The sequence below is a fragment of the Rousettus aegyptiacus genome, unplaced genomic scaffold, assembly GCF_014176215.1.
Source record: "Rousettus aegyptiacus isolate mRouAeg1 unplaced genomic scaffold, mRouAeg1.p scaffold_m13_p_9, whole genome shotgun sequence".
NCBI classification, from domain to species: domain Eukaryota; kingdom Metazoa; phylum Chordata; class Mammalia; order Chiroptera; family Pteropodidae; genus Rousettus; species Rousettus aegyptiacus.
Window position 1 is genome coordinate 45,893,265 of NW_023416312.1, and position 14,737 is coordinate 45,908,001.

Consider the following 14,737-nt stretch of genomic DNA (forward strand, 5'->3'; position numbering starts at 1 on the left):
GACCAGACAAAATGGAATTATGGGGGCATGGGGATTAGGGAGCTCAGCTTTGCAAGGGCAATAGAACAACAGATGTGCCTATGCTGAGACTTCTAGATGAAACAGTGATTCTCAGAGGAGGAGGAGAAGGAAGCAAATCAGAATCACACCTGGGGGACTTTTTCAAATTATAAGTACCCCTGGAGATTCTGATAAACTCCCAAATCCCAGGGAATAATCACTGCCAAGTGTGCCACTACTGACTACTATTGTATCTCTATGCTGTGCTAGGTGGAAAAAAGTCAAGAGCTACTGTTACAGAAGAAATACTGATTTCTGCATAAATTGAGGTTATGATCACATATGCCCCATTAGTTGGGTATATGATAATAACAAGACTCACCTGAGTCTCATTCTGAAGTACTAAGGCTCATTCTGAGTCTCATTCTGAAGTACTAAGGCCTGAACAAAAGCCGTTCAAAGCAAGATACATTTAAGTAAATGATAAGATTTGTTTTCCCCTCAGATACTTGACTTACTATGATATATTTGGCCTAATTGGGAAAACAGTGAAGAAAGGAATATTGGTTTTGGAACCTAGACTTAGAATTTGTATTTTATGATTAATATAAAAAATTAGATGGCATTCAAAACGGCAAAATGAAAGACATTAAAATACTCTCCCACCCACCTCTCCCATATGAACCTGAGGAAGCCATTAAAGATTAAGAGCATTTTGGATTTAGTTGAGGGTCTTGCTAAGCCTTGTAAATAGTAAATTGAGGAGGAAAACGATAGGAGTTCCCAGTTATGGGGACACAATGACCAAACTGATCATAAGAATCACTGAAGCCAGGTAGAACGTTTCTAGAACTGAGCTTTCTAAATTAACAAATCATAACAGTTAGTCAGTTCTTGGTTCAATGATGTCAGAGCATAAACATCAAAATGACAATAAGGAAGAAAACACTCAGCAAGATGAAAACTCTTTATCTGAATGTTGGCCCAGAAAAGAAAAATAACATTAAAACAGGTATCTTATATCTATGATCTTTAGGATATCCCAACTAATTGTATAGTAATGAGTGCAGAAATAACATGTGAAACACTTAAAAGGAAAATATATTAAGGAAATTGGCAGATTCACAATCACTGAAGGAAACAAAATAATTCTCCCTATTCACTATGCCCTTCCATGCTTTATCAAACACATTAGTCCACACGGCACCTCTTCAATAAAACCATTCCAAAAATGCTTATCACTCATTTCTCTTGGTTAGATTCAACTCCCATAGTTTCAAACACCATTAACCTGCTCTGACCAATCCAAAGCTCTGTATCCATATTTTAAGCCACTTATTATCTATCTATGATTGAAGGGAAACATGGCAGAGTGAGAGACGTCCCCAGATCTCTCCCTTTGAAACAACAATAAGCTGAACATCTGAAATTCAACAAAAAACACCCAAACTGCATACCAGCACGTCTGAGCATAGGATCTGCTCATAAGAGCTACCACAGGTCAGAATCTGGGTGTCGGGAGGTGGACTGGTAGAATAAAGAAGCTGCCTCTCATAGCCCTTGGAGCTCCCTGTAAGAGGAAGGGGAGAGAAGAAGGTATGGCGACTTCCCTGAACAGCCATGCCTGGGAGAGTTGAGTTCCAAACAACTGGTGGCAAGGCTCAGTCATCAGGGAAGAAAGCAGAGTGACGGGATGGAACTGCAGAGAAACAACAGCTGATTTTTACCTGCACTGGTTGCAAAATTGAGGCTGAGCTGCAGCCCCCATCCCCCAACCCAGAGAGCTCCTCCCCGCATACCTTCTGAGAAGGAATGCCACGGAGCCCCAGGGAAATCTGAGCAAACACTACTGAAACTGTTGTTAACATTGACAGGGACTGAAACTGAGGGTAGTGAGCAGGATTAAATATCTACAAGAAAATAAAGGCATTATATAAAGGCATTATTAAGGCTTTATATAAAGCAGGGATCCAAGAGGCTTAGATGCCACCTACTGGAAACCAAAAGAAAAGTGCCTTCTTTGCAGCAGGCTACAGAGAGACCTTTATATAATAAATCTTCTTTCTGGAAAAAAGCAGAACATACTTCCATTTGTGCCCAGGCAGAGAAATAGTCCATTAACCACCACGAACAACCAAGGTGACAAGGCATCTCAGAAAGAAAGAGACAAATCTCCAAAAAAATAAGCTTACAGATATAGAAATATGCAACTTAAATGACAGAGAATTCAGGACGGTACTTCTGAAACAAACTCAATGAGTTCCAAAACGAGTCATATCAACAATTTCAGGAATTGAAAAAACAACTAAATGAGCAGAGAAGGAGACTGAAAGCCTCAAAAAGAACCAAGTAGAACTTTTGGATTAAAACACACACACACACATACACACCCACCCACCCACCGCAAGGGCTGAAAAATGAAATAGCAAGCTTGAGAAACAGAGTCGACCAAATGGAGGCAAGGATCAGTGATATTGAAGACAGAAATCTAGAAATAAATCAGAAAGAAGAAGAGAGAAACCAAAGAATGAACAATAATGAAACAGAAATATAAGAACTAGCTGATACTATCTATTTCTGGAGAGACTACAAACACTTTTTAAACCTAACATGCTCCAAACTAAGGTCATCATGTCTCCTCACCTGCTTCCCCCATGGAATCCCTGACCAGCACTCAACTGTTTCCCTAGCTCAAAATGTCTCTTCCTATATCTAATCTGCTGCTAAACTTTCATTTCATCTTATATAGATTTCTTGAGATTTGCCTCTTTTCTTCATCTCCACTGACACTGCTTTAAACTCTTGTTAAGTCTAATAAGACAATGGACGACTAGCAAGTTGGTAGCTCATTTGCTCAAAATGAATGTATGGCATAACAACAATGTGCTGATCAGTTGTAAGAAGTAAGAATAAAAATATCCTGTCCTTGAGGAATACCCAATATAATGAAGATTTAGACACAGACCACTATAAGACAATGTCCAAGTCCAGTGGTGAGATGAGGACAGAGCATCACACAATTACTAAGGGGAGGTACCTAACTCAGCGCTGGAGTATCAGGGAATGATCTGAGAAGTAGTAGTACATTAGCTGCTTTTGAAGGATGAAAACCAGTTAAACTAGAAAATAAGAACACTTCAGACAGAAAGGCAGAATGTGCAGACCAAAAAGAGAAGTACAGGGAACCACAAGCAGTTCAGTGTTAACTGACAATAAAATGGAAGTGAGGACATGAAAAAATGTATAGATGACAGAGGCTTTATTCATCCCTCTTGAGAAGAATGACATAAACACGGAGCAAACAGCAAGGAAATGGTCTGGGATCTAGATGAACAGAAACGCTACAACTAGGGAGAGAAATAATTAATCAACCTGCAAAGATAGAAGGTAGGAGGGGGCGAAGACCCGAGGCTGCCCAGTCTGAGCAGCTGAGTGGGACAGAGGCAGTGGCAGCAGCAACCAGCAGCTATAGATGCCTCTTAAAGGGGCCGTGTCTGTGAGCAGACTGTTGCGGTGACAGAACTGCTCGCTCTGAGCACCAGTGCCAGGCTGGTTGTGCAGGGGACACCAGGGGCTTGCAGGGGGACACTGAGTTGTCAGAGTAAGGGTCTGTCAGGAACCCATGTGGTGAGCTGTGGGCTATGCCAATTGTCAGTGGTATTGCTGACTGAGAAGGGAAAATTCAATGGTGAGATGCCCAGTTTGAAGAATGCACAAGAGGCAGACATGAGAATGAAATGGCAGGCACTAACTTTATTGTACGGAGCACACTTCTGTTTCCGGAAGTGCAGTTTTATTGGGGGATCATGGCATTGCGTGCACTTCTTCTGCTTCCCTTTCTTGTGCTTCCCTTTTTCTTCCAGCGGACAGCATGGCTCCTCACATGGCAGAGTACAACAGTGGCATTCAGCCACATATGTGTGATACAATAAGCTGAAGTACGTTTACATATATTTTCTATATCTGGGGTCCTATTCTTAGCCGCGGGCCTGGACCACAGCCAGACCTTGGACCAGCCAGACCTTGGGCCAGCTAGGCCTGGCACACGCAGGGCTGGAGGTGAAACTCTTTCCCAGGCAGGAGTATTGGCAGTACCCACTGTTCCTTTGTTGAACCCTCCCCGCTTCCCAATGTGAAGAAACAGTGCCGCCATAGCTGAGACATCATCAAATTGGATAACAGAAGTCACTCCACCAAGAGGATTCCCTGAAACTCTGCCTCCCCTAACTCGTGGCCCCACCCAAGCCACATCCAGTTATGTCCTTGGAGAGTCCGGTGCAACTTGCTGAGCAGCACCGAGACTCACATTGGTGGCAGGTGGCCTCAGATCCTGGCGTGGTTTCTTGAGGCAACTATAAACACAGCATCTGTGCATTTCTTGCTGAATCTTAACAGGTGGACCTAAAGGGGCACAGGCTGGAGCTAAAACTGGCCGGCAGCTGAACCCCTCTCAGGATTGTGCCACAGGAAACTCACTACACAAAGCCATGCTAATAAGACTGGGAGACTTAGGAGCTTTGATTAGTACATAGAAACAGACACAGAAAGACAGCCAAAATGGGAAGACAAAGAAGCAGAAACCATATGACAGAATAGAACAGAATTCCAGATATAATGGAGTCGAGTAATTTAACAGATGCGGAGTTCAAAACACTGGGTATAAAGATGCTCAATAAACTTAGGGGAAGTGTAGATGAACTCAGCGAGAACTTTATCAGAGGTAAAAAACATAAAAATGGAAATGGAAATTATAAAAGGGAACAAGTCAGAAATGAAGAATACTAATCTGAGATGAAGAGGATATTAGAGGGAATAAACAGAGTAGATAAAGAGGATTGAACCACCGATATAAAGGATGAGGAAGCCAAGGACACTCATTCAGAATGGCAAAAAGAAAAAAAGCAGCAGCAGCAGTAGCTAAGACTATAATAATTTATGGAGCCTATGGGACAAAATTTAATGTAAAAATATCCGTCATAGGGGTACCTTAAAAAGAACAAGAAGTTGAAGCACTATTTGAAGAAATAATGATGGAAAACTTCTCTAACCAGGTAAAGGAAATAAGCATACAACCCCAGGAAGCTCTGAGAGTCCCCAAAAAGATGACTCCAAAGAGGCCCACACCAAGACACATCATTATTAAACTGCCAAAGGTTAAATACAAAGAGAGAATCTTAAAAGTAGTTAGTTACCTACAAAGGAACATCCATAAGACTAGCAGCTGATTTCTCATAAGAAACTACATAGAACAGAAGGACATGGCACAAAATATTCAATGTAATGAAAGCCCAGGATCTACAATCAAGAATACATTATCCAGCAAAGTTATCATTTAGAGTGGAAAGAGAGATAAAGAGCTTCCCAGACAAAAATAAGCTAAAGGAATTTATCAATGCAAAGCCAGTATTACAGGAAATATTGAAGGGACGTCTTTAAGAAAAAAAATATGTATCCAAAACATGAATAAAGGGTAGTAACTACATTCCTATCAACAAGTACCTCAAGTGGAAAAGAATTAAGTGCTCCAACCAAAAGATAGAGTGGCTGAATGGATAAAGAAACAAGGTACTTACATATGCTGCCTACAAGAGACTCACTTCAGATTAAAAGACACATACAGACTTAAATGAAGGAGATGGAAAAATATATTGCTTTGATGGACCTAGTGAGTATTGTGCTGAATGAAATAAGTCATAGAGAGAGACAAATATCACATTATTTCACATCCATGTGGACGCCGAAGAACAAAATAAACAAGAACATCAACAAAAACAGAAACAAACTCATAGATACCGAGAATATTTTGAGGGCTACTAAATGGGAGGGGATTAGGGGGACAGTGAAAAAGGACAAAGGGATTAAGAAGTACAAATGGATAGTTACAAAATAGACATGGAGATATAAAGGGGAGCATAAAGAAAATCATTAATAATGTTGTAATAAATATGTAAGGGGGAAGAGGGGTAGTATATTTAGTGGGGTGGTCACTTTTTCAGTTATACAGATCTCTAATCACTATGCTGCACAACTGAAACAAATATATTATTGTACACAAATTATAATTGAAAAAAAACTCATTGAATTGTACAATGTAAATACGAGCAACTAATTGTCTATCATATTTCAATAAAACAAGAAGAAAAAAAGAACACAATGGGGAAAATTTTTTTTAATTGAAAAAAAAGAAAGTGGGGTGTGGGGAGAGCAGGGCTTGGGGTGGAGGAGAGAAGAGAGACGCAGGCAGAGACCAGATCCCAGAGGTTCATGTGTCATGTGAAGGGTCTTAAACTTTATTCTGAAGTGACATAAAGCCACTAAAGCTTTTTACAGAGAGGGACACAGCCAGATCTATATAATGAACAGATTACTGTATAATTACCTCATTAATTTATTGGTTCTTACTTACTGCCCCACAGAAGTCTCTGAACTCCATGAGAACAAAGACCATGAATGTCTTGTCATTTACTGCATCCCCAATGCCTGGCACACATAAAACAATTAATACTTGTTGCATGCATGCATGCATGGATGGATGGATGGATGGATGGATGGATGATGGAAGTATTCCATACATGTGAACAATGTACAGATAGAAATAAAGATACAGAAACTCTGATTTAGGAGGTAAAGAATGTCTTTCAATCACCAGGTTTCTTCCAAATCACTGCCAGAATTACTAACTTAAAAGTAGTAAATCTAATCTTATTTATCCATGTAAAACTATCACTTATTTTGTTCAAACTCTTTAGCATAGCATGGAAAGATCTTTACAGTATAGCTCCTCCATGGGATCCCAAAGTATCCAATTACATTAATAACTGCTACTAGCTAATGTGCACTGAGTTCTTGTTATGTTTAATAAAGGGTTCTACATACTTTACATGTTTACTTAACACTCGAAATAACCCAGTGAGGTTGGTACTGTCATGTCCTACTTTACAGATAAAGAACCTAGAGTACAGAGAGGTTAAACAACTTGTTAAAGTTCACTCAGTAAGTTGAGAAGCCGCGACACACATCCAGATCTATCTGACTTCAGAACCTACACTCTTTACTGCCATCTCTTCGTACACGAGGACAAGGAGCATGTTTTATTCATCACTTTAACCCCATAGCAACTAGCATGGGGATTGATAGAGATTAAATATTTAGAATATTATCACTATCACTTTGTAAATGGGGCATGCTAAAATCAGAAATTCAGCAGTTTTCCTATAATGACAAATGGTATTAAGAATTGGTCACCTCATGCTTATTCTACCATACACTCCACTATTAACTTCCAAGTATCTGGGAAAGGTAAAGTTATTCCTGACCTCAGAAAAAAAGATATTTCCAAGAAAGACTCATAGTAGGAAATCTAGTGAGATGGCTGAAGTACACAAGGAACACTAACTGAAGTAATCAGATTCACACTATCGGTTACAGAAATATCTGGTCCAAGGTTATCCATACTCTACACTAATATCAAATCCTGTATTGCTAAGTGGCCAAATGTAATTTACAGGAGTTTTACATGATCAGCACAGCTGCAAAGAACATAAAGCTGCTCAACAAAAACATTCAGTATTTCCAGAAACAGTCAACAGAGGGGTTCAGTATTAGAATGTAGTGAGAGTATAGGAAAAAAACTACTAATACCTATGTCCTCTAAAAATTAAGAAAGCAGAGCCAATGGATAATACAGCAAAGAGAGCACAGTCAATGGAGATCTCAGGAAAAGCAAATTAAACAAAAATAAAAAATAAGATCTAGCTGAAAATAAGTATGGACTTGGTTACATATTCCATATTTCTTCTCTTAAAGTTTATATAATACTTTGATGTGTGACCACATTAAATATGATGATACATAAATGCTATGTTCATTTATGCTTATATCAGCTTTCCTCAATGGGAGGTGTAAAGAAATGCAAAAAAAGGGTATCATCAGTTTTAAATTAGCTAGCTAACTTCCTTCCTTCCTTCCTTCCTTCCTTCCTTCCTTCCTTCCTTCCTTCCTTCCTTCCTTCCTTCCTTCTCTCCTTTCCTTCTCTCCCTTCCTCCATCCCCCCCTCCTTCCTTCATTTAACACATACTTATTGAGTATAATGGGTGATAGAAACCTGCCTTGGTTCTGAAGATACAGTAGTGAAATCCTGCCTTTTCTTACAGGGAACTTAAAAACAATAGAACAAGGGGACTTGACTCAGGAGGCTGGCAGAGGGTTCTGATTTAGCCTGCAGGGTCAGGAAATAAACTTAGACCTTAGACTTGAGTCATGAGTAGCTCTTAACTACACCAAAGGGGAGAGATGTCAAGTGTTGCACACAGAAAAATAGTAGAAGTAAGGCATTCTAAGACCATAAATAGACAAATGCAAATCTTTGCAGATTCCTCGATTAACATTCTAATTACACACTTAGAATAAACAATTGTTTGAGTCAACCTGGATTCCTTAGAAAGAAATATATGCTGCATATGCCCAAACATATGTTCAAGGTTTTACACTCAAAAAATTATCCCTCACTTATATATTAAGTCTGGACAAAAAAAAATTTCCTATGACTGGTAGCTCTCTCAATTATTTTATTTTGAATAACAAAGTAGTGTTTGGAAAAGATACATTAGCCTGAGTCAACTTGTCAATGCTAGCTTTAGATTTTTATGGAGACTATTTGACTTGATATAATGATTTTTTTTAAAAAGAGGTAAAACATTTTTGCAAATTTGGTAAATCGTGAAGGTATGAATTTATGAAGATCACTTAAGCAATTTAATATAGTGAGAATATTGTACATATCATGAATATTATGAATGCACGTCAAATTTTAAAAACTGTCCTATAATTAAAGAAATAGTTACTGCTTGAAATAATTTTTCCAGTAAGAGAATCATACATAGAATCCAAAATGGCTTTTATCTTAAACAACAAAGATAAACAAGGAAAATATATTTATTAGAGAACTGGGGCTCTAGTAAAATAATAACATAATAAATTGCATAAATAGACATTTTGTTATTTCATTTATATCCACAAAAGTAGACACATAAGTTGTTAATTTTTTTTTTTTTAATTTCTCACTGGGACTGAAGATTACCCAATATGCGATCATGGCCTACATTTGGGCATAAAAACATTTTAAGTTAACTTATTTCTAAATGTTGAAAAAAAACTAAGTGGTTTCTAGGTACTTTCAGTAACTCAACCAAAGCATGTCATATCTGGGAGGAGACTTGGAGATTACTGCAGAGTCCATCTAATTCATCTTACAGATAAAGGAACTGGCCTGGAGAAAAGTGACTTGCCCACTGTCATTCATGGCAGTAAAGTTGTTTCAGGTCTTCTCTCTTTCTAGGACTACCTTAGGCATGCCTTAGGAATTGTTCAACAATAATTGTTATGTTTGAAATCTTTCTATGAAATTACAGAAGAAAAGTTAAATCAGTAGCAATCTGTCTGCTATTTAAAATTCATATTTAATTACAGGAGATCTGGAAGGTTCATCTTGATAAGGGCTTAGAATGAATTAAGACCCAGAGCCCCTAGTCCATCATGAAATACAGCAGCACTGGCTGAATCCTGAACTTTACATTACAGATCAGTATTTCTCAGTGTCGTCTAAGGAGTACCTACATTAGATTCGTTTGAGGTGTTTCTGAAACTGCAAATTCCCTGGCTCTACTCTTAAGTACATTATTTCATTTCACTCTCTGAGGGTGAGGCTCAGAAATCTGCATTTTTTTACAAGTTTATCTGGTGATTCTTAAGCACATTAAAACTACTAAACTTTGGCCTTTAGACTTTAGCCCTTGGGTATCTGTTGTAACTGAAATCTTCAGCACGTCTTAAAGAATTCCTCTGTTCACAGTATGCAATAAAAACAAAGTCAAAGTTAAGGTAAATGTAGCCTTTGTTCAACAATGCTATTACTGTGCTAATGTAACCCTTCTTTTTTAGACAAACACGAGCCATGCAAATCCTTCATGTCACTAAGAGCAATATGTGGAACTTGAATGGGGCCTAAAAAGGGTAAAAGGATCTAAGTAAATAAGCACCAAACAAGCGATTCATTATCTGGCTTTCCGCCATGGGAACAAACTCATGCTTTAAAATGAAAACATTAGGAAAAATGACTCTAAAAGTCATAAAGACAACTATTCCTGCATGAACCTCCACAAAGCTCTTCATGAGCCAATATACGAATATGCTGGGCTTTCAGGGATAGATTTTTCATGTTTTTAATGTAATGCCGTTATGTTGAAGTGCTAAAAGTATTTTACAAGCTTTTAAAACATGTGCCTATTTTACCTTATACTGGAGAACTCTTTCCCTAAAGTAAATTTCACTGTCTAAATATTATATGTTCTAGAGTTGAATTTTTTCTTCACCATATCGTAAAATACTAGTTATTGCATTTAAGTGGTCTATAATGAGATAACAGACATTTTGGGCCATTTCGACTATAGAAAATTATTGTAAAATGAAAGACACAGCTTAAATTTTATATTTTTAACCTCCAAGATATTAAGGTATTTTCTGAATGAACAATTTCTTTACATAGCCCTAAAAACAGTCATACAAGAGATATAGGTCAGTAGATGCTTAAGAGCATATAACAACAACAACAAAAGTAGCAATTTAAACAGCTCCTAAAACTTGATCCAACTGACCCATTTAAGTTTTAAGTTTTAAGTATACTACTTAGTGCAATTCAGACAAGAACATATCTTAGTAACTAAATAACAAATCCCAGAAAAATATAATTGAAATACAAATATGCACAGATATATTGCTCAGCTTATTTTTTTTAAAGCAGGTACATTCTTATTTCACTCCTAAACTAACCCGTAGACCTGATATGGTTGTAAAATAATTTATCCTCAGATAACAGGGCAGCTTAGTTTATGACAACAATCTACCTAAAAACTCATTAAAGTCTTTTCTCTTAGAGTGACATGCATTATCAGCAGAGATTAATCTGATGAGTCTTTAGGTGAGCTCCATTTTTAAAAATGCAATAACACAGGGCTTTGTTGTCATCTGATGAAAATCAATTAGAGGAGGTAAGGCCACAAGGAAAACTAACATCACTCATCACCCACTCCTGGTAGCTGAAATGATCTGTCTTCCAAGCTTGGATGATCAGGAGCTATAGTCATATTGCAGAGAAATTAATTTAGTTTCTATATTCTGAACTCACTTTTCTTGTTCTGGAGGATCTAAACACAAATTACTTTTAATCAAGGTTGATATGTTATTAATACCAAGGAGGATCTTTGAAGAATCATTTTTTTTAAAAATCGACTTTAGCATTTTTCACTCGTGCTTGGAGTGTAAATATAGGAAGGTAACTTATATCATCCTTACTTTCCAGATTCTTTGTCCACAACAAGGCACTGTACTGAATGGCGAAGACAATAGATTCCACCAAACACAGCACACATCCTAGGAAGAGAATAGGAGAATGAGAATTAAGATTTTTGAGTTGAAAATTAAGATAACATTTTTTCTTTTAAATATCTTACATTTAATAATTGGTCTTACAGAAAAAGGAGTTTGATAATTTATTATTTTATCATGTTATTAAGAATCTATTAGAGGTAAGATGAGTAACATTTTGACACAACAGAAGTATTACTGCTAATTATACAAAGTGGAAGCCTAGAAGTGCAACCAAGCCAAAAGTATCCCTAAGCAAAGCTCAGTTATGCCCTCTAAACCAGCTATTGACTACCTAAGATACACAGGCTACAAATAGCCTTAAAAGGTGATATATGAGAATCCCTCCACCCCCCCACCCCCCACCCCCTGCCACCACCACACACACACACACACACATGCAACAGAAGTGTTAAGTAGGAAACAAGGAGAGAAGACTCAGAGGGACCCCTGGAGATTCTGCTTGCCAAAAAAAAAAAGTAAGCGAAAACTGAACTGGAAACTCAAACTAGAGCAGTAAGCACATGACTTAATGCTGCAGAAGCTCTAAGGAGTTTGCCTATCTCATGAACCTCAAGGGTTGGGTTTTAATATTCACATAGGAAAGAGAGGCCTTAGGTTCTAAACAAGGCAGGTAGCTGAAAATAAAATATTCTCTTATAATGTCTGGATCCTTAAAGATCTACACTTCAGTGAAAGGGTAATCTAAGGAAAAATTTACTTGCTATAGAAGAGAGAAAACGAAATAATTTGTTTTATCTAAAGCTAGGTGGAAGAAGATTATACCTCTGTATTTATAAACAGTAGTCTGCCCTCACTCAGGTTGGAGGTTTGAAATTACACTACTACATGATCCAAGAAACCTTAACCAATAAAATGCCATGAAAAGTAGCTTTGGGTCAGTAGTACCACTGGAGACTTGGTGGAAGCAACTGCTAAAACTTTCTGAAGTGATATAGCCTCAACCCAGACTACATGAGATTGCCACAGATTGAGTCCCCTTATGATGAGTAACATTTAAAGAAATGTATCATCCTGAGTGAGAATTAACCGACACAACAAATAGCAGGATTAGACTCCCCAAAACTTTGTTCAGATAGTAGAAGTATCAGAGATTATGAAGATGCTTAAAAGAGATGAATTAAAAACATAATAATAATGGCAAGCCCAGAAAGAAGGTTGTGGTAGTCTGAATAACACCCCCACCAATGATGTCCACATTCCAATCTCTGGAACCTGTGCATATGTTCCTTTACACAGAAAGAGGGACTCTGCAGATGTATCAAATTAAAGATCTTGCGATGAGGAGATTAACCTGGATTATCCCAGTGGGTGCAACGTCATCAGAAAGATATTTTTTAAAAAAGGAAGGAGGAGGCTCAAAGTCAGGAGATCTAAGACGGAAGCAGAGACTGGAATGATGCCATTGCTGGAAGGGAGTCAGAAATCAAGGCATGCAAGGAGCCTTTACAAGCTGAAAAAGGCAAAAACCAGATTCTCCCTTAGAGCTCCAAAATGAAACACAGCCCCGGCTGCCTGTTTTAGACTTCTGACCTCTAGTACAACAAGATAACAAATTTAAGCTACTAAATTTGTAGTAATGTGTTAGGGCAGTGATAGCAAACTAATATAAAAACCCATACATATGTGGACATGATTATGACCAATGGGAAAAGAATGAACAATGGAAAAAAAATGGTTTTGAGACAATACAGAGAAAATAATTATATACCTGCTTTACACCACATTCATAATCAATTCAAGGTAGACAAAAGGCATAAACATAAAAAACAAAACCAGAAGAAAATATAGGAGGATATATTTTTGGGCCAAGGGGAAAGACATATTTCTTAAGATGCGAAAAGCAAAATCACAAAAAAAATACTGAGAAAATGGAGAACTTTAAAATTATAAACACCTGGACAACAAAAGAAAATAAAAAGTCACAAACTAGAAAAGATACAAAAAATGTCAAAAATTGTTTAAAAATATCAGTTTGGATAACAAATTTGGAGTATCTAGTAAAGTTGAAGATGCATATACCTACAGTGCAGCAACTCTATTGTCAAGAATAAATCTTACAAAACTTCTTATACCTGTATACAGTAAAACAGCATAAAATATTTGTTGCTGCATTGTTCTTAGATAGCATAGCATTATGGTTACAAGGAAAGATTCTGTCTGAGTTTATATCCCAGCTATTCTATCTACTGGCTATATGACTCTGAATAAGATATTTAGCCTTTCTGTTTCCTATTCTTTTCATCTGTAGAATGAGAATAGTGTTTATTTCATAGAGGAGACTTCTGGGGATTAAATGAGTTCATATTTGTAAAGAAGCTACACAGTATCTGACACGTGACAAGAATTACATAAACATTTGTTAAACAAAATAGGTGCTATTTTACATATATATCATATGCAAACAAAAATCCATCAAGAGGAGAATAAACAAAATAAAATGTGGTATATTCATATTTAATCTGGCCCACAAAAAGGTCTGGCCTTTGTCCTCGACTTCTGGGTGATCTCTAAGGCTCTGGAATGCCAAGCATGAAATGAGTGCCTTGGGTCACCAGATAGTCTAATAATATGATACAGGTTGAGGGCTGACTATACTAGGTAAGTCTTAGGATGTGGACTAGCCATGCCAGAAAAAAAACAACAGCGTGATTCGAGGTGAAGGCTTTGGGTCATATGATATTAGTCAACTCTCAGTGGGGCTAGAGACTGAGATCAGGCCCATGAGTGATCAGTCATGCCTGAGTTATGGAGCTCTAACAAAAACTCTGAACACTGAAGCTCAGGTGAGCTTCCCTGGTTGGCCATCCTCTGTGTATACATCAATGCCAGAAAAGTAACACTGTCCTGACTCCACAGGGAGAGGATAACTGGAAACTCCACATCTGGAACCTCCCTGTACTCCATCCTATGTATTTCTTCCCTTGACTGATTTCAATCAATAACCATACCCTGTAATAAAGTGTAACTGTAAGTATAACAGCTTTTAGTAAATCCTGGGAGTCCTTCTAATGAACTATTGAATCTGAGGGTGTTTTGGTGATCCTTCGAACTTGCAGTTGGTGTCAGAAGTATAGGCAGTTTTGTGGTAACTTTTCCCCCAACTGTATAGTTGATTTAACCTCTCACATTGTATAATGGAACACTGTAAGCAATTTAAATGAATAACTACAGTCCCATCTATCACCATGGATATATGGCAAAACCATAAAAATTGAATGATAAGCTGAGGAAGAATATGTCCAGAGTACTATCATTTATAAAAAAAAGTTTTAAAACTTTACATGCAAAATAC

General features: G+C 37.5%; 1 protein-coding gene across 4 annotated transcripts in view; it reads right to left on the reverse strand.

Annotated features, from left to right (window-relative positions):
* The window catches only part of CHM (CHM Rab escort protein), a 190,979-nt gene that overhangs the window by 46,424 nt on the left and 129,818 nt on the right, over positions 1-14,737 (reverse strand). For all 4 annotated transcript variants that reach the window (XM_016129964.2, XM_016129961.2, XM_036226400.1 and 1 more), the window contains one exon: positions 11,350-11,427. In XM_016129964.2, coding sequence (XP_015985450.1) covers positions 11,350-11,427 — 78 coding nt within the window. The remainder of the gene's footprint in view (positions 1-11,349; positions 11,428-14,737) is intronic.